Source organism: Talpa europaea (genome assembly GCF_964194135.1).
Source record: "Talpa europaea genome assembly, chromosome: 2".
Taxonomy (NCBI): Eukaryota; Metazoa; Chordata; class Mammalia; order Eulipotyphla; family Talpidae; genus Talpa; species Talpa europaea.
In genome coordinates this window covers 92000059-92020114 of record NC_140068.1, presented here as the reverse complement: position 1 = coordinate 92020114, position 20056 = coordinate 92000059, and the positions used below count along the sequence as shown (strand labels likewise).

The 20056-nt window shown below is 38.0% G+C and overlaps 1 protein-coding gene across 1 annotated transcript in view; it reads left to right on the top strand.

The window, feature by feature from the left end:
* DNAH8 (dynein axonemal heavy chain 8) overlaps nucleotides 1-20056 on the top strand; it is a gene marked incomplete at its 3' end in the record, with an annotated part of 299195 nt that overhangs the window by 256422 nt on the left and 22717 nt on the right. The window contains exon 85 of the mRNA XM_084228672.1: nucleotides 18734-18890. Coding sequence (XP_084084798.1) covers nucleotides 18734-18890 — 157 coding nt within the window. The remainder of the gene's footprint in view (nucleotides 1-18733; nucleotides 18891-20056) is intronic.

Genomic DNA, 20056 nt, shown 5'->3' with positions numbered 1-20056 from the left:
TCTTGAATTATTACAAATCCTCACAAAAGTCACAAGTAATAATCCCTTCACCCAGATTCACTAATTGTTATCATTTGTTCCATTTGCCTTTTCTCTCTATCTGTATGTTTCTGTCTGTACAGTTATATCCATATATAAACACATCTATTTGTGTGTGTGTGTATGTGTGTGTGTGTGTGGAGTATATGTGTTTGTGTAGGCCTCAGTGGACAGAGCAAGAAAATACATATATTTAGATGATAAAAGGAGACGGATCAACATGGCGGCAGGGAAACGCTGCGAGTAAGTCATCCCATTAAAAAAAAAAAAAAAAAAAGGTAATAGGGAGGGAAAGCGGCAGCTTCCTGCAAGAACCGTGACACAGAAGATAAACGCATGACTCTGTCAAACTGCCCGAAGTGGAAAGTTGCCATAAAATAGGACGATAAGAGAGGAAAGCTCAGAACCCTGCTACCCTCCACCATTGGCACACTATGACCAACAGAAAGGAGGAAAATGACAACAACAACAAACCACAGATCGATCGGGACAGTGAGTGGAAAGGAACTATTGCAGGCACTGCACCCCGTGAACGGAAACAGGAATCACCATGGAGGTGAGCAGATGGCTTTGGGCATCATTAGAGGAAGATAAGGACTCTGTGGAGAGACCTGAAAATAGCCAAAGGCTATCTGGTAAGCTTGTGTGGAAAAGCACGTGTGCTTTCTCGAAAAGCATATGTGGATTGCAGCTGCCCAGGTCCCTGTGCCCATGACCTAGGTTTGTGGGGAGACCCACGGGAACCATCACTGAGGTGAATGAGCCTCACTGAGTAATCAATAACCAGGCCTGAGACACGCCATATTTAAGACTAGGAGCTTTGCGTGAGGTCACCAAAACTGTGTGGAACTGAGAAAGGGCTAGAACCACAGTCAGACCTTCTGACATCTCAGAAGGAGCTCACCAAAGAGATGCCGGCCAGTACCAGTGACAGTGTCCCAATGCATAGGACAAATCAGAAAACAAGCAGCAGGGAGAAGAAAAACAATAAGCAACTAAGCAAGTCCTCAGGGAAAGGACACATCACAAAAATAAAATCAACCACCAGACTGCAACAACAGTGACTTGGAAGAACTTCTAAACCTTCCTGATAGAGAATTTAAAATCGCCATGATTGAAAAACTGAAAGAAGTCAAAAATGATATGAGAAAAATAATCAACGATCAGAAGAATGAAATTGAGTCCCTAAAGAGGGAAGTGAAAGAAATGCAGGAGATCAAAGGATTAATGGAGGAGCTAAAGAACTCTGGGAAAAACAATGAAAGCAGAATAGATGAAATGGGAAGAACCAAAACAGAAAAGGAAAGAGAAGTACGAAGGAAAAAGAATGAAGAAAAACTTCAGGAACTATCTGACTCCATGAGAAAAGGAAATATAAGAGTTATAGGAATCCCAGAAGGAGAGGAGAGAGACATAGGAACAGAGAAAATATTCAAGGAAATAATCAAAGAGAACTTCCCAAGCATGAAGACGGGGCTGAAAATAGATATACAAGAAGCAAGAAGAACACCAAACTTCCAAAATGAAAGAAAAAATACAGCAAGACACATAATAGTAAAGCTTCCAAGAATCCAAGACAAAGAAAAAATAATGAAACTGACAAGAGGGAAGAAACAAATAACATACAAAGGTAAACCAATCAGGCTGACATCAGACTTCTCTGAAAAAATACTACAGGCAAGGAGAGAGTGGAGGGACATAGTCAACAAACTCCAAGGCAACAAATGCCAACCAAGAATACTCTATCCCACAAAGTTTTCCTTCCTCTTGAAGAAAGAATGAGGACCTTCCCAGATAAACAGATACTCCAGAATTTAATTATGACTAAACCCCCACTCCAAAAAAATACTACAAGGAGACCTAGAACTGGAACCAACAGAGAGAAGAATAAGAACGAAACAAGACAAAAAAATAAAACCACAGAAAAGACAAACAAAATGGCAAATACAGATGCTTACATATCAATATTGACTCTAAATGTAAACGGACTAAACTCCTCAATAAAAAGACATAGAGTCACAGGCTGGATTTAGAAACAAAATCCAACCCTTTTCTGTCTCCAGGAAACACGTTTAACTACAAAAGATAAAAATAGACTGAAAGTAAAAGGATGGAAAACAATCCTACAAGCAAATGGACCAAAAAAGAAAGCAGGAACAGCTATGCTTATATCAGATAAAACAGATTTCAAACTTCAAAAGGTAAAAAGAGACCCAGACAGTCAATACATTATGATCAAGGGGACAGTACATCAAGAAGACATAACACTCATTAACATATACTCACCAAATGAAGCAGCACCAAAATAGACAACTATTATCATCTCTGAAAACAGACATCAGAAAAAATACATATGTGGTGGGAGACTTCAACACACCACTATCAACAATGGATAGATAAACAAGACAAAAAATAAGTAAGGACACTAAAGCTCTAAATAAGGATCTAGACCACTTTGGCTTAACAGACATCTTTAGAACAATACACCCCCAAAAATTTGAGTACACATTTTTCTCAAGTGCACACGAATCAATCTCCAGGATCGATCACATACTGGGACACAAGACAAACATCAACAGACACACTAAGATTGAAATCATACCAACCATCTTCTCTGACCATGAAGGCATCAAACTAGAAATAAACCATAAAAAGAAGGCAAAGAACCCTCCTACCTCATGGAGATCGAAACCCACACTATTGGAAAACTACTGGATTAATGAGAAGATCAAAGAAGAAATTAAAAAATACTTTGAGTTGAACGACAAGGAGGACACCAATTTCCTAAATGTATGGGATGCAGCAAAAACAGTAATAAGAAGAAAATGTATAGCAATAGAGGCTCACATCAAGAAACAAGAAAGAACTCAAAGAACTAGAAAAAGAACAAAAAAAAAAACTAAAACCAGTAGAAAAAAGGAAATAATAAAAATCAAAGCAGAAATCAATGAAATCGCAACTAAAAAAAAATCCAAAAGATCAATGAAACCAAAAGTTTGTTCTTCAAAAAACTAAATAAAATAGACAAACCCCTCGCCAGACTCACAAAGGAAAAATGGGAGAAAGCACAAATAAATAGGATCACAAATGAAAGAGGAGAAATCACAACAGACCCAGCAGAAATCAAAAGAATAATCAGAAACTACTATGAACAGTTATATGCAAACAAGTTCAACAATCTAGAAGAGATGGACAAATTCCTACAACTTTACAATCACCCAAAGCTAGATCATGAAGAAATAGAACACCTAAACAGCCCAATTACAAGCAGTGAAATTGAAATGGTAATCAAAACCCTCCCCAAAAACAACAGCGGAGATGAATTTACAAATGAATTCTACCCAACATTCAGAAACAAACTAGTGCCTATTCTTCTCAAACTCTTTCAAAAAATTGAGAAGGAAATGATAATACCAAACCAGCAGTACACTAACACCAAAACCAAACAAGGACAACACAAAAAAAGAAAACTACAGGCCAAGCTCTCTAATGAACACCGATGCAGAAATCCTCAATAAAATTTAGGTAACAGAATCCAACAATATATCCAACACATCAACAAAAAGAAATATAAAAACCATATGATAATATCCATAGATGCTGAGAAAGCTTTTAACAAAGTACAACACCCATTTATGATAAAGGCCCTTGAAATTTTCGAGACACAAGGAACATACCTCAACATCATAAAGGCTATATGTGACAAGCCCATAGCTAATATCATTCTCAATGGTGAAAAGTTGAAAGCATTTCCATTAAGATCTGGAACAAGACAAGGTTGTCCGCTCTCACCACTGCTTTTCAATATAATACTGGAAGTCCTATCCAGAGCAATAAAACAAGAGAAAGACATACAAATTAAAAAGCTGTACAACAAGGGAGAGTAACCATAACACAGAGACACCCCACCAATTGGGAGAAAATTTTTGCACACAACACTAGTGATAAAGGACTGGCAAAAATCTACAAAGAACTGATGAGACTCAACAAAAACAAAGTGAATAGCCCAGTCAAAAAATGAGCAGAAGAGCTAAAAAGAAACTTCTCCAAAGAGGAAATGCAAATGGCCAACAGGCATGTGAAAAAATGTTCAGCATCATTTGTAATCAAGGAAATGCAAATCAAAACTACAATGAGATACCATCTCACACCAGTGAGAATGGCACATATTAAAAAAACTAGCAACAACAAATGTTGGTGAGGATGTGGAGAAAAAGGAGCTCTCCTGCACTGCTGGTGGGAGTGCAAACGGTCCAACCATTGTGGAGAGCTGTGTGGAGATTCCTCAATCTGCTAAAGGTGGAGCTTCCACATGATCCAGCAATTTCACTCCTAGGTATTTATCCAAAGGACACAGAAACATTAATTCGAAAGGGCACCTGCACCCCTATGTTTGTAGCAGCACTATTTACAATAGGTAAGCTATGGAGGCAACCCAAATTCCCAAAAATAGATGACTGGATCAAGATGTGGTACATTTATTCAATGGAATATTACTTAGCAATCAAAAGAAACAAACTCATGCAATTTGCAGCAACATGGATGGAACGGGAAGGGATCATGCTCAGCCAAATAAGCCAGAAAGAAAAAGAAAAGTACCGGATGGTCTCACTCATAGCAGGAATTTAGAAAACCTAAATAAGGGACTAGGAAAAAGACTAATTGTAATAAAGTAAAAATCAAAATCAACAGGCAACTATCAACCAGAGATACACTATGGGGAGGGAGAAGGGAGTAGGATCAAAACAAGGTTATGGAGACTATAGCCAAGATAAAAATGCATACATTGTGCAAAAATGAAAAAAAAATGATGTAAAAAATATATATAAAATAAAAAAATTTTAAAAATGACAAAATTTAAAAAAAGGAAAATACAGATATTTAAAAAAAAAATCATGATGTTTTAAAAAACATTAGTCATGAGCTATGCTAGTGACTCCAATTCCAGTTGCACACCTCAGGGCCCTTCTCTTTCTCCCCTCATTTCATAATGATACCTCTTAATGAGAACTCTGGTTCCCAGCAACTTCACCATATTTACTCATTTACTCTGAATTACACTGCCACCAACAAACATATCAAAGGCAAGATCTCTTTGACATTCTTTTCTTAGAATATATCCCCTCTGAGGTATAGAATAATAGGTTCAAAAGTTACTCAAATTGTCTTTTCTGTATGGTTATATGCTATCAATTTATGTATAGGTGCATTCCTTTGTTTTTATTTATATTACATTTAAGCATGAACATGACTCTAAAATCACAACTAGATAATATGATCATAGAGAAATCTCACACCTTCTCAATCATTTCTCCCTTCCTTTATGGGGGAAAGGAATTTCTGGTTTATCACCCATGTTTCTTTTTGCTCATACCTACATATGTGAATACGTACGTTCGTGCATATACACATGCATGTTCTTATTAGCTTTTTTTTCTTATACAAAGTTGCCATTCTCTCAATATATACTACCTTGTGTCTTGTATTTTTCACTAAACAATCCATCCTATAAATCACCCAGTATCAGTTCTTAATATCGTCTTCATTATTGTCTTACAGCTTCGTGTTACTTTATGTTCATGTTTACCATATTTTATTCATTCATCCTCTTATGGATGGGCATTTAGGTTGTTGCCAGTATTTTTGCTATCTCAAATAATCCTCAATTAATAATCTCATGCTGATGGTTTCTCATGTTGTTGGAAATACATTTCAGGTATATTGTGTGGGTGGGCTGTGTTCCCAAGGAGATGGATACACTCCTTCACAGGGGGCGGTGCTGCTTGCACTCTGACCACAGTGTCATCAACGGATTGTTAGTGAAGCTTTTGAATTTTTATAATATGACAAGTAAGAAAATGGAGTATTAGCATAGTTTAATTTATACTCTCTGATTTTGAGTGAAGCTGAGCACATATTCCTTTATTTAAGGGCTATGCGGATGAACAGATTATCTCAAAGACCCAATTTTACCAAAACAGAGTGTCAGGCTCGCACACTGAGTGAAGTTAGATAAAAAGCACTGGTCTCTGCCTCAAGTGGAAGTTTTTTTTAAGAGAGAGACAATTGGCTGACCTGGAAGACCCAAGGCCCTCTCCCCCTGATGTCTCTTCAATCTCAAGTTACCATTTGATGGGCTCTAGGGCCTTCCACCTCCACTCCTGCTTCCTTCTCCCTAGAGACTTTGGTCTGTTTCTGGTTCCTGTTCCGGCAGTAGGCTCTGTCCTGCAATTCACGGTTAGGCGATTTTCAGTCTCTCACCGAGCTTTGTCCTGGGTTTGCTCCTTCTTTCCTCTGTGCTCTGAAATACCTGGTGACTGTAACCCAGCCTTACTCTCTCCAACCAAGCCAGCCTTCTTGGAGGGCTGCGCTCCAGTCCCACGCCGTTCCCCCATTGGCCGCTAGGAGGCAGTAAGCAATAAAGGAAAAGGCTTCCCAGCTAAAACCTACCTCTGGTCTCCCAAGTTGACCCTCCCCATTCCAGCAAGATGTAACTCTCCAAGTTCTGTGTGAAATGAAAGAAGTAATCAAAGATTCCTTTGCCATGTCTGGCCAGGGGCCTGTGGTGATGGAAGAACTGGGAACAGGAGTGCATTCGAGGGAGAGTTACGGAGTCCTATGTGGGGAGTGTTGAGTTGGGATAGACATTATGATGTATTTCAGTAGGGAGAGAATCGTGGACAGGGAGCCCGAGTGACAGGTTCGGATGCATTTGTGCAGAGAGATCAGGTGAAACCATGAAAGGAGTGATCTCCGAGACATCTTGGTGAAACCTCTCTGAATGTCTTCAGCTAGAGGAACCCTTATTAACTGGTGTGATAAGTTAATCACACCTGCGTGCCGTTCAAGCTTTCTGGCTTCCACAAAGACTCATGGGCTGTCACTGGGTCATGCCGGGGAACGCCATGGCCCTATCTGCACTCTGAAGTTAGTATTAATAAATTGGAGAGATAAGGAAGGAGACTTGGGAAGGAGAGCTACAAGTCTCTCTCCTGGGTTCCTGCTCAAGAAAAAGAGGAGGTGATTTAAGCAGAATAAATGTTTTCAAACAAGTAAAAGGAGGAGGGGATTCAAGCAGAATAAATGTTTTCAAACAAGTAAAATCTCTCCCAAGAGCTTAGATACCTTGGTGACAGAAACCATAAAAATGCGTAATTTATTCACATTTTATTATCTAGATTTATAAGATACCAAGGACTCGGCAAATTCAACTGTCTCAATGTCGAAACAGTTATTTATTTTCACTCTTTTTCTCATTAGCAGTTATGCATATTTTTCTACCTTTTGAAATTTGTCAAATGTCTCATTACAACTTTTATATTCATTTCTATGCAGGAAGAATTTAATTGTATTCTTTTTAGTGTTAGCTGATGCTTTTGAGTTTTAGATTTTTTTTGAAATTTATGCTCATTGATATTTCATGTGCAAAGCTGTAGATAAATCTAGACCAGTTTGGATATGATAGTGCACTAATATCTCATTAGATGGTTAATTGTTTATTTTGTAGACAGTTCTGTGTTTTAGTTGCTTTCCATTTTTATCACCCGTGACTCTGACACTCCCACCCAACAGAGATGAGGTAGATGAGTTCCCCAAACCACCAAGCTACAAGACCAGCATGAGCTGCTTTCCATATTTACTCCAAAGAGACATTTTCTTCCAGAAGCAACTTGGTACCCAAAAGCTCCTGGAGTATTATAGTTCTCATTCTTCATCTCAGAGCATTTATGGGAACTGTTCCTGAAACCCCTTGGGCTTTTGAGTCATAGAGAGATCTTCACCATTCTCCGTTATAGCTAGCTAATCAGGCTTTCGCCTTTCATATCTTTGCAAACATAAAATCACATTGTAGAAAAAGAAACGGAAGTGGCACGGCCCCAGCACTCCTTGCCTGATAAAATGAGAGGAACTGGAGGGCTTGCGCACTCGAATTCAAGGCTTTTCAAGTCCACTTCCCGACATCCATGTCTCAGGACTGCTTTCAGATAACCTCATTAAAAAAAAATAAATAAATAAAATCACCCACCATGAAGGTGATTTCTTAGGTGAGACCCAGCAGCAGCAGCAGCAGCATCCCCCTTGCCTCTCTCTGGAGTGCTGGTGACATGGCCAGGCCAGGACAAGAGTGGGCAGTTATGTACACAGTGGCGTGAGATGCTGGCACCCGGTGCTTGGGAAGAACGTTCCAAAGAAGATTTAAGCTGAAGGTGAGCCGAGACAGCTCCTGAGACTCCCAGAATGGGGTTCTCATCCTGGGGTAGGGTCTTGCCCCATTTTACTTATAGCTAGAAAAAGTAGGAAGCATGAACTCGGATTTTCTTAGCATGAATGAAAACTTGCTGTGATTTTTCTTCTCTTTCACCTCTAAAGATGTATTTAAAAATGATTTTAAAGATAGTTTTCTTTCACCCTCAAATTATATCCTTCTGATTTTCCTGCCTTTTAAGAAACATGTATATTTATATAAATAAATAAGGATCTATTTCCCTTTGTGTGTAGAAACATGCCAGGAAATAGACAAATAGCAATGATAATATACTCTACCTTTACTATAAGAAGGACCATATAATTAAATTTCATGCCCTTTAAATATTAGAGAATTTCTCTCCTTTATATTTTAGGTTTAATAGAATTCAAGTCGATTGGCTTCAGTTCAACAAATAAATATTTATTGAGAACATACTCTCTAGCCGACTTGGGGATGAAAAGATTAGAAAGACACAATCCTTACCCTTGGAGCTCATCACCTATTAGGGAAAACAGATGAATGGTTAACAGTTATGTAATACAATATGATGAACACTAAAATCGATAAATATATATATGCATTTGTTCTGATAGCAATAGATGTATCTATATCTATATCTATCTATCTATCTATCTATCTATCTATCTATATATATATATATAGCAAAAGAGCAATAAATTCCATCTTAGGGATCAAAATATGCTAGTGAGACAGGCCATCTCTGGGTTGTGCTTTAAGGGATGTGCAGAGGCTCTCAGGTTAGAGAGAAGGAATGGGAGGAAGAAACTGCAGCCCCAGGGGACAAAAAGGGCAGGATGCAAGGAAGCAGGAAATTGACCAATTGTAAGGATGTTTATATACATCAAAGCATCAAATTGTGTACCTTAAATATAGACAATTTAAAAGTAAAATACTTCAGCACAATGGAAAAAAGTAAAGGCACATATGAGAGCACATAAACAAGTGAACCAGGCAAGGTGGGTCTTGAAGATATGTGTAAGTTTGGTGAACCCATGGGCCTACAGCAGTGGGGAGGGGGGGGTGATTAAAGAGGGGCCTCCCAGTGGTGAGGTTGATGCAAATGCTGAGACTGGCTTTTGAAGATTTGGGGCATGATTTTCTAAAGACAGTGGGGATAAAGCCACTAGAAATTTCCAGAGAATGCTAGAAATGATGGAAACAGAATGTGGAAAACAAAAAGAGCTGGGTAGCCACATCAAAGAGGAGGTTGTCTCTGAAATTTCTAGGTTGGGCAGCTGACAAAGGCGTTGATGATATGACAATGTGAAATAAAGACTTTCAGGTGAGGGACGGTGAGAATGAAAGCAATGAGCAAGGCTTTGGATATGTTTGATTTAGGAGCAGAGAGCTCTTGTTGCTGATGGAGATGTGGAGACACGGAGTTCATGATTAAATCACAGCTTTAACATTACCCAGACTTGCCTTGTATTTCAGCAAGGGTGACACCTGCATCTTCTCTAACATGGAAATTTACCCACTTGCTCTGTCATTATTACTGTGTCAAACTCTAAAATGAGATCGTGGCCTAATATGAATCACAGACAAATTTAAATTTTTGAAAAGATTTTAGTAACATGTGGATCCTTAACTTTTTATGACTTCATTTTGTTGTCACATCAGCTATTTTTTGTAAGTTTTCCCCTTGAGAGTTTTTGTATTTTTCTTGTATTTGTTGACCCCAAACAAATAAACAGTACATTATTTCACCCACATGATGAGTTGCCTAGTAACAATGGCAAAAAGTAGGAAGTGTGACCTCATGGCAAGACAGCATACACTTCCTCTGAATAAGAGAAGAAACCACTTAGGTATATTTTAGAAAGTTTGTTGTAAACATAGAGTTGGCTGGAGGACAGTGCCGTGGTTTCTCATTTGCAGGTCATAGCATTCTCCACTGATCAAGCCTCCTTCTTTCTTTTTCTGAAGCAGCTAAGCTGTCACTTTTTATTAAGAGCTGCAAGGCCTGACTCTTCTGCCTGCATTCTGTTTTGTGAACTGATTATATGTACACAAGAACTCTCTTCTGGTCTTCTGTCCTTATTTAAACAAGGTTTCTGTATATTATTTTCCAATAGTTCATATGACTTAAAAAAAAAAAACAGAGATAGCTCCATATTTCAGGAATAGGTTGTCCTTTGTGCCATTTTACTAAGATTTTTTTTCTCTAGTCCATTGTGCAATTGTGTGTGTGTTTGATATACTTATTTTTCAACTTTTAAAATAAATGTCTTTGAAGAAACACAAAGAAGTGGAAAGTTACTCCCTGCTCCTGGATTGGAAGAATTAACATTATTAAAATGGCCATTTTACCCAAAGCAATATACAGATTTAGTGAATTTAAATTTAAATTCTATCAAAGTTTCAGTGGCATCTGTCAAAGAAAAAGAGCAAACATTAGCCAAATAACCAAAGCAATCATAACAAAAAAGAATAGAAATATCCAGACTTCAAACTATACTATGAAACTATAGTAATTCAAACAATATGGCTTGGAATAAAAATGGATATACTGACCTATGGAATAGAATTGAGAATTCAGAAATAAACCCATATGTATATGTATAGTAAATTTATTACATATGAGACAAGGTATACATTGGAGAAAGGAAAGTCTTATTAACAAATAGTCGTGGGAAAAACTGGACAGCTCCATGCAAAAGAATGAAACTAGACCACCATTTCACACCATACACAGAAATTAATTCAAAATAGATCAAACACTTGGATCTAAGACATGAAACCATAACAAATATATAGATAGACAAAAGTAGGCAAAACACACCATGACATTGACTTCCAAGATATGTTTGGGGACTTGACTCCAAAGCAAGGGACACAAAAGCAAAAATAAATAAATGGGACTATATCAAACTAATGTTTTCTCACAGTGAAAGAAGTTATCATAAAAAATGAAAAGACATCTTACTGAGTGGGAGAAAATATTTGTACATCATATATCTCACAAAGGGCTAATATTTAAGATCTACAAAAATTTCCTACAACTCAACAACAAGAAAACAACTTCATCAAAAAGTGGGCAGAAGAGCTAAATAGACTCTTCTCCTAAGAAGATACAGATGACCAAAAGGCAAGTGAAAAAATTGCTTAGCATCACTTATCATCAGAGAAATGCAAATCAAAACCACAATAAGACACCGGCTCATACCTATGATAATAGTCCATATCAAAAGACCAGAAACAAGTATTGACAAGGATGTGGAAAAAGGAGCTCTTGTACACTGTTGATGGGAATGTAGATTGGTCCTGCCCTATGGAAAACAGTTTAGAAGCTTCTCAAAATATTAAAAATACATCTGTGATATGATTCAGAAATTCCACTCCTAAGTATCAACTGAAAAAATGCAAAAACACTTATTCTAAAGGATATATACACTCTTATGTTCGTTGCAAGTACTACTTATAATAGCCAACTTATGAAAACAACGTTAGTGCCTAATGACAGATGAATGGATTAAGAAGAGGTGGTATATTTACACAGTGGAATACTAAAAGATGAAATCTTATCACTTGCGACTACATAGATGGAACTGGAGGGGGTTATGCTAAGCCAGATAAGTCAGAAAGAGAAAGACAACGGATGATTTCACTCACCTGAGAATTATAGATAACAAAACAAAGGGACAAATGAAAGTAAACCAAAACAAACCTAGAAATCTGACTGCGGAATTGAGGCTTCCAGAAGGGGAGAGGATGGGGTAAGGAGTAAAAGGGGCAGGCAATGGACTATGGGGGAGGATTATGGGTGCTTGGTAGCAGGTGTGGTGTGGCAACTTACAACTGAAGAGGTGTGAACCTATACCCCCAATCATGTGTTGATTGTAAAACATTGTTACCTCCAATTAAAAAAAAAAACAATTAAATAAAATAAGTGCCTTTGGGGATATTCTAGTGCCAACATCTTACTAGAGGTTGCTCACAAGTAGTAAAAAATAAATTAAAATTTATGTATAAAATTATACAAAATAAATTTGCATTTTAAAAAAATCAACTTTTACGTTTCTGTCCCTAGTAGTGAAATTCACGTGTTTAAAGGTAATGCCCCAACTCTGGTTGATACAGACACTTACTCACTCGGTCTGACCCTCATGAAGACTGTATCTGACTGGCAGACCACTATGTAAAGCACAGTGACAGATGCATCTACTTTTGTCAGGACTCTTGGGAAGGATGCAGTAGTTTGCAGGATTGGTCCTGATGTGGTCTTCTACCTGCTAATCAAATAAAAATGCTGAGGACAGAAGCGTCTCCTCCATTTTTCAGCTTGTTTCCTAAGTAATTACAGGCCAGCTGAATAGGATTCCCTCGTTTTGCACAAAATGTGTCTATTTCATCAGCAAAAAAGCTGGACAACCTTAACAACTGATCCTTGGGGTTCTGCTAGTTAGTGGGACCATTTTTTAAAAAGGTTGCTTAATTTGTACCTAGGGATAGAGAGGAAGGTGTAATTCTCTGTGTCCTTGTGCTGTGAGCACCAGCAGAAGATAAGTAGGGGTTCTTAAGATGTGTTTCAATAACACTACGTTTGTCCCTGACTCATCCTGGCAGAGCTCTTGATACTTGTGCTGGGCTTAGCCTCTGGGGGCCTAGTTTTTCTCTATTTTACAAATGAAATGGTGCTAGTACGCTTTATTATAAAGACCGTACTTCCTTATTGAGAAAAATCAACAATACAGAAAATAGAAAGCATAAAGTGATAATTACAAAAAAAGCTCACCACACAAAAATCCCATTTTCAAAATATGCTTTTAGGCTTTTTCCCCCCTATGCCTGTACATTCAATATTATCAACAACAACAAAAAAATAGATCATACCGTATGGTTTTTGTACTATGCTATTTTATTTTTTTAAATTGCGATTTAATAGCCTTGCCTTACCAATGAATACAGAGCTACATAACCATTTTTACTGGCTGTGTAGATTTTTACAGAGCATACTAGAATTTATTACAACCATTATAATCAATAGTCTTGTACATATGTTTGTGTACACTTATTTGAGCATTTCTTTTTTAAGCTGATTTATTAAATACTGGCTAGATATAAGCAAATTTATAGCTTTGTATAAAATATAAAGAGTAAACATAAAATGTAATTGTAAAATATTTTAAAGCATTTTTTGCATCACTATGTTTTGTTTCTTCTTCCTTTTTGACTTTTAGCTGAAAATCAATTTTTGTCCTATTTTATTGTCGCTTCTCTCCTGGCATCTCAGTATTTTATTTAGTTTTATCTTGTCTTTTTTCTCACCAGAAAATTATATTTATAATTATTATGTTACACCACAATGCTTATTTGCTCACCCATTCTCTTTATACCTCAAATCTTCCATCAGAATAATTATCCTCCTGGGCCTCCCTGGTGGTGCAGGGGTTAAAGTCTCAGCGCTGTCAAGCTATCACCAGCTACTGCAGCATGAGTTTGATCCCCAGCCAGGGAGCTAACTCACATGGCTCAGTAGACCTCTTCTGTCTTGCCCACTGCGCCCACTTGTGAGCATTGTAGTGTAGTTCAGTAGATCCACCTGTTCTACTCCCCACTCTGTCTCTGGTAAATCCTCTCACCCCTGCCCCCGCCAATCTGGCCTATACCCCAGTTCTTGTATGCATAAATAAATAAAATAAATCTTAAAAATAATAATAATAATTACTCTCCTTTCTGATGTTAATCCTTTAGACTCTCTTTCAGGGGAGGCCTGTTGTGAATAAACTTTTTTTTTTTCTTGAAAATGTCTGTTTTGCTCTCCTTTTCTAAAAAACAGCTTTATTGAGGTATAATTTGTCTACCATAAATTCATTCATTTTTAAGTGGAAGAGTCAATGATTTTCTGAAAGTTTACAGAGTTGTGCACTTATCAACACAGTCTAATTTTAGAACATTTTCATCACCCCCAAAAGAATCCTTGTGCCCATTTGCAATCAGTTCTGACTTCCTTCCCCACCTCCACTCCCAGCTGCAGGCAACCACTAAATTACTTTCTCTTTAAATTGGCCTTTTCTGGACATTTCCTATAATTGGAACCACATACTGTATGGTAATTTGTGTATGTATTCTTTCACTTAGCAAAAAGTTTTGGAGCTCACCCCAGTTGTAGCACAGATCAATTCTTCACTGCTTTTTATTGCCAAATAATATTCTGATATAGAATATATATTTTCTTTAGCCACCAGTTGATGGACATTTGAGTTTATTTACACTTTTGAGTTATTATGAATAATGCTGTTATGAATATTCATGAACAAATCCTAGTGTGGATATGTCTTTTCATTTCTTTCAGATAGGTAACTAGGAACATAATGGATCATATGGCTAATGTACCCTTAACATTTTAATAAACTGCACCATTTTACAGGGCCCTCTAGAAATGTATGAAGGTTCAAGTTTCTCCAAATCCCTGTCAACCCTTGTTATTGTCTGTTTTTTAAAACTTATTAAACCATTCAAGTGGCATCTAATTTTAGCTTTACTTTTCATGTTCCTAATAAATGATAAGGTTGAGCCTCTTTTTATGTGCTATTGGCTGCAACATATCTTCTTTGGTGAAACATCTATTCTACTCTGCTTGGTAAACAAGTCTGGGTTAATAGTTGTTTTATCCAAGCACATGTAATACATTATTCTATTTTCTTCTGGATTCCATTGTTGCTGCTGAGGAACTGCCTTTCAGTCTAATTCTACCTTCTTTCTCCATAATCTGTTTTTCTCTGACTGCTTTTAAGATGTTCTCTTTGTTTTTGGTGTTTTATAGTATCATTGTGATACATGTCTAGATACCGATTTCTATTTTGTTGTTTATCCTATTTCAGATTCACTGAGTTTTCTGAACTTGAGTATTTCCATCTTTCATCAGTTCTCAGTCATTATTTTATAAACTTCTTTTCATTCTTCTTTTATATCTTTCTAAGGCTTTTTTGAGATGTTGGAGCTTATCCACATGACTCTTAACCTTTCTACAACATTACAGATCCTTGAGATGTGGATATAATCCTGGTTTATCCAAGTGGGCCCATTTAATCACAAGATTTCATAAAAATGGAAGAGGGAGACAGAAGAGTGAGCTAGAGAGATGAAATGGAAGAAAGGGGAAAGATTCAGTGCAAGAGAGGAACTTGATTTTGAAAATGTAGGAAGCAAGCTATGAGTCCAGGAATGTATATGACCTCTAAGTGATGGGGAGGGCCTTCAGTGGACAGCCAGTGAGGGGCTGGGGACTTCTGTCCTACAACTGCAAAAAAGTGAATTCTTCCAACAGCTCAAATGAACAAAGAAATAGACCTTTCACAAAATGAAATCCAGCCTTGTAGATACATTGATTTTAACCCAGTAAGGTATGCCTGTGTCAGACTTAGTAATTACAGAACTATAAGATAAGAAATATGTGTTGTTTGGGGCCTCCCGGTGGTGCAGCTGTTGTGCGCTGGGTTGCGAAGCTGCCCGCAGCCTCAGCAGCGCGGGTTGGATCCCCGGTTGCTCCCCGGCCACCGGAGGAGGGTCCTGCATGGTGCACAGACCTCTCCTGCCTCCTGCTGCTCCCCTCAGCAGTGTACTTGGGTCCTTTGCCTGCTCTGCTCCCCGCTCTGGCTCTGGTGAATTCTCTCACCCTCCCGCACTTCTGACTGTACCCAGTGCTTGTATGAATAAATAAATAAATCTTTAAAAAAGAAAAAAGAAATATGTGTTGTTTTAAGCCAGCAGTTTTGTTGTTGTAATATCTTATAGCAGCAATTAAAAAAAGAAACAATATGTTTTAAGTCTCAACTAATTTTTATTTCCAGAAATTCTATTTGGCTCTTTTTAAAACATGCTATTAATGTTTATAACTTCCTGTCTTTTATCCTTATACTTTTAATCACCTCTTTTTATTCTTCAATGTAGTAAAAACATGTTTTATGAGGTGCCTCTGAAAATTCACTAAGATCTTTTCAGGTCTGGTTCTGCTTTTTGTTGTTTCTATTGACTCTGGCCACAGTACCTGAGTCTTGACTCTGACATTTGACCGTGAACTCCTGTCTATTAGTAACTACTGAAGTCTTTGAAACCTGCATTGAGAAATATTGTTCTAGGGGAATTTACTTCTACCAGGTACTACTTGGAACTTCCTGGGACCACCCTGAAAGGAAATAAACTTTTGATTTGAGGTAACTCAAATAAATGATAATAAATGTCACAAACACTGTGAATTAAGAATTGTCAGGATAGATTCCCCCCAGTACTCAATTTACCTATCATCCCCTTCTAGTAGGTGGGCTATTTCTAGTTGACCCTGATACTGAAGGCATAGTCCTATGGGGTCCAAGATTTATGTAGGAGATTGCTACTAGCCTTCCCACCCTGGATGTAGGATTTCCCTTCTCTCATCATACCATCCAAACAGAAACTCAAAACACCAGGGGTTAAATGATACCCCAAGGTAAAATTTGCCTTATTTCTCTGGATCCAGTCTTTCATTCTACGTTGTGTTGACACAATATAGAGGATTTCTTCATTTCTTATCAGCTCAGTAACATATTTTAAAAAATGTTTTTCATATCTTATCCACCATTTTAACTTAATTTCAGGAGTTTTTCAGGGTAACAATTGCACCTTACTGTTGCAAATGGAAATGTCTGATTCTCTTTTTAGGAGATTGCTACATTTAAAAAAGTACATTTGAATTTTTGATACAGATTGCCTTATCACAAAGACTTATTTTATGTCTGAGGAAATAATACCAAAAAACAAGTCACTAATCACAAGCATTTGTTAAATCCCTTTTAGATTTGCCTCTAACGCCTATGAAAGGAAATGTAAATATAACTGACATCTGGAAAAGAGATAAAATTTAAGCAATGAAACAAAACAATAACCCCAAACAATCTAATTGTGTGGTGTTTATAGGTGATAAATTATTTAAATCTCATCATACCGCACCTCAATTTGGGAAATCTTCAGTATTTGCTCATTGTTTTCAGGATAATACTCAGAATCCTTCAAGTAGCCCACATGTGCCTGTATAGTCTGGCCCCTGTTTGATCTCCATCCTGTCCATCATCACTGGCTTCAACCTCACTAACCTTGTCTTTGTTCCTCAAGTCACTGAAGTCTTCTCACCTGCAGGCCTTAACTTTCATCTGAATATCCTTTCTTGCCTCCCACTCCACCACTCTTTCCTGGGCTACCTGCTCACATGGTAGGTTTCAACCTGCATGTGACATTTTAAGAGAGACCTTCTCTGATCAGCTAGTATAAATGGCCTCCAATACACAATCACACAGACACACGCATGCGCGCGCACACCACCCCCCCCCCCCACACACACACTTATGTGTCTAAACCCAGCAAGTTTAAGCAAACTATGTTCTTGTACCTCAGCTCATCTAGTCAAACCAACAGAGAACTAGAAAGTGAGAGTGAGAGACAGACAAATACTCCCTTAAAGCATCCTATTCTTTTCCTCCACAACACAGATTCCAATGGTATTGACAAATGTCCCTCTCCTCCACTAAAGAAAGGCACTGAGGCAAGAGACCTGTTCACCATAACATCCAAGCCCTTCACTCAGTGCTTGATACATAAGAAATCTTTATTGAATATCTGGGGTTTTTTTATTTATTTAATCTTTATTTTTTTTTATAAATTTTATTTTTATATTCCCCATACAATTGCAACCCCCTTATTTTGACCCCAATCCCTCCCCTCCCCTACCCCCACCCCCCGTAGAGTGTCTCTGGTTCATAGTTGTTTGTGGATTTTGATTTTTACTTTCTTTTGGTTATTCTTTTTCCTGGTCCCTTATTTAAGTTTTTTAGATTCCTGCTATGAGTGAGACCATCCGGTATTTTTCTTTTTCTTTCCGGCTTATTTCACTGAGCATGATCCCTTCCAGGTTTTAAAGGCAGGTGACTGCATTCAGACAGGTGGAATAGATGCCAACAGACATGTAAATCATAAAAACAGTGGGAAAGTAGAAAACAAACTAGAAAGGGCCAAATATATTTTAAATAATGTATAATTGAGTGAGGAATAGTGAGTGGTCCTCTTTGATGGGGCAGATTGTTCTAGAATGGCAGATTCTTATTACCAGTCCGTAAGTGGGAAAGAAGAAAAGATGTGCTTGGTCTCCAGTGGGAGGTGTTTAGGTTAGCCATGAGCTAGATCGGCTGCTCCTCTTTGGATTGCCAAGGACGTTTGGGGACACACTCTCCCTGACAATAGAGGGCTCTTTATTCCTATGATGTTCTTGCTATCCTGTTAGGAGGCAGTAGAATGAATCTCTAGTTTTTTCATTCTTGCAGGGTTTTTTTGTTTGCTTGTTTCTTAGTGGGAGTTAACTTAAGTGATTCTATCATTTCATTTTAACTTTGGTAATGATCTCCCAGGGTACATTTCCCTACTATGTTCTGAGCAGTTCACTCTTTTTTAAATCAGGTATCAGAGTAACACTGCTTCTGCTGTTCTCGAAACAATTACCAATATTCAACCCAAAGAGAGTGGAGGTGGAGTGGGAGAGACCCGGGAAGCTATTGTGTACAGACTATCTGAAGATATGCTGAGCAAACTGCCTTCTGATTACATTCCCCATGAGGTAAGCAGGGCCCCTCCCTGGGGGTGTCCTGGCATCTTGGGGTGCGGGGTTGCTGGGCACAGTCCTGGGACTGTGTGTTTTCTTTTCCTCTCTCTGCTCATTCCTTCTTCCTTTTCAGTTCTTTCTTTTAATTTTTTGGTCTTCTCTTCCTTACCTTTTCTCAAGCATCTTGCGAATCACAGTCTATGTTTTGGGCATGCCTTTCTCCTTTTTACTGCAGTTTCTCTTTCAATTGCCTGTTCTGTCTCTTTCTCCCATCTCTGGATTCCTCTGGCTTTTGGATCCTGGCTTACCCCTCCTGACTGCAAACCTCTCTACCACTCTTTAAACATATCCACTGTGTCCACTCTTTAAACATATCGCTTCTTTTTCTCTCCTGCCCCCCATCCTTTTCATTCCTTCAGCCCTTTCAACCAGGTGATAGGAAAGCAAGTAATTTATGAGCTCATTCCCCAGTTTGGGTGGCAATGATTTTCTGCTTCTTGAACCTTCCCAGGTGTTTGTTAATCTAGAAGAGTTTTTCTCAAACTAAAACAAAAAAAAAAAATTCAAGATCCTGAAAAAAATGTTGGAGGACCCCAAATAACTTGTTATTTGTGGGTAATAACCATGGGCATGTAATATATTATTAGAAATATAAACTGAGAAATGAAAAACAATATTAATATATTATAAAGAATAAAAATAAGCCTATTAGGGCCTCCCCGGTGGCGCAGCGGTTGAGCGCTGGGTTGCGAAGCTGCCCGCAGCCTCTGCAGTGCCGGTTGGATCCCCGGCTGCTCCCTGGCCACCAGAGGAGGGTCCCACATGGCGTGCTAGACCTCTCCTGCCACCCGCTGCTCCCCTCAGCAGTGTACTTCAGTCCTTCTGCCTGTTCTGCATCCTGCTCTGACTCTGGTGAATTCTCTCACCCTCCCGCGCTTCTGACTGTACCTAGTGCTTGTATGAATAAATAAATAAATAAATAAATCTTTAAAAAAAAATAAGCCTATTATATGTTGACACAAATAATATTTTTATTTTAAAAAATGAGCATACTTGCCAAGACAAAACATTTACTGAATGGTATTATTTTGCATTTTTTTTCAAAATCTCTTTAATGCCTGGCTTTTAATGGAAGCCAGCTGGATTCTCATCCCTCCTTCTGCATTCATTCTACTGTGATA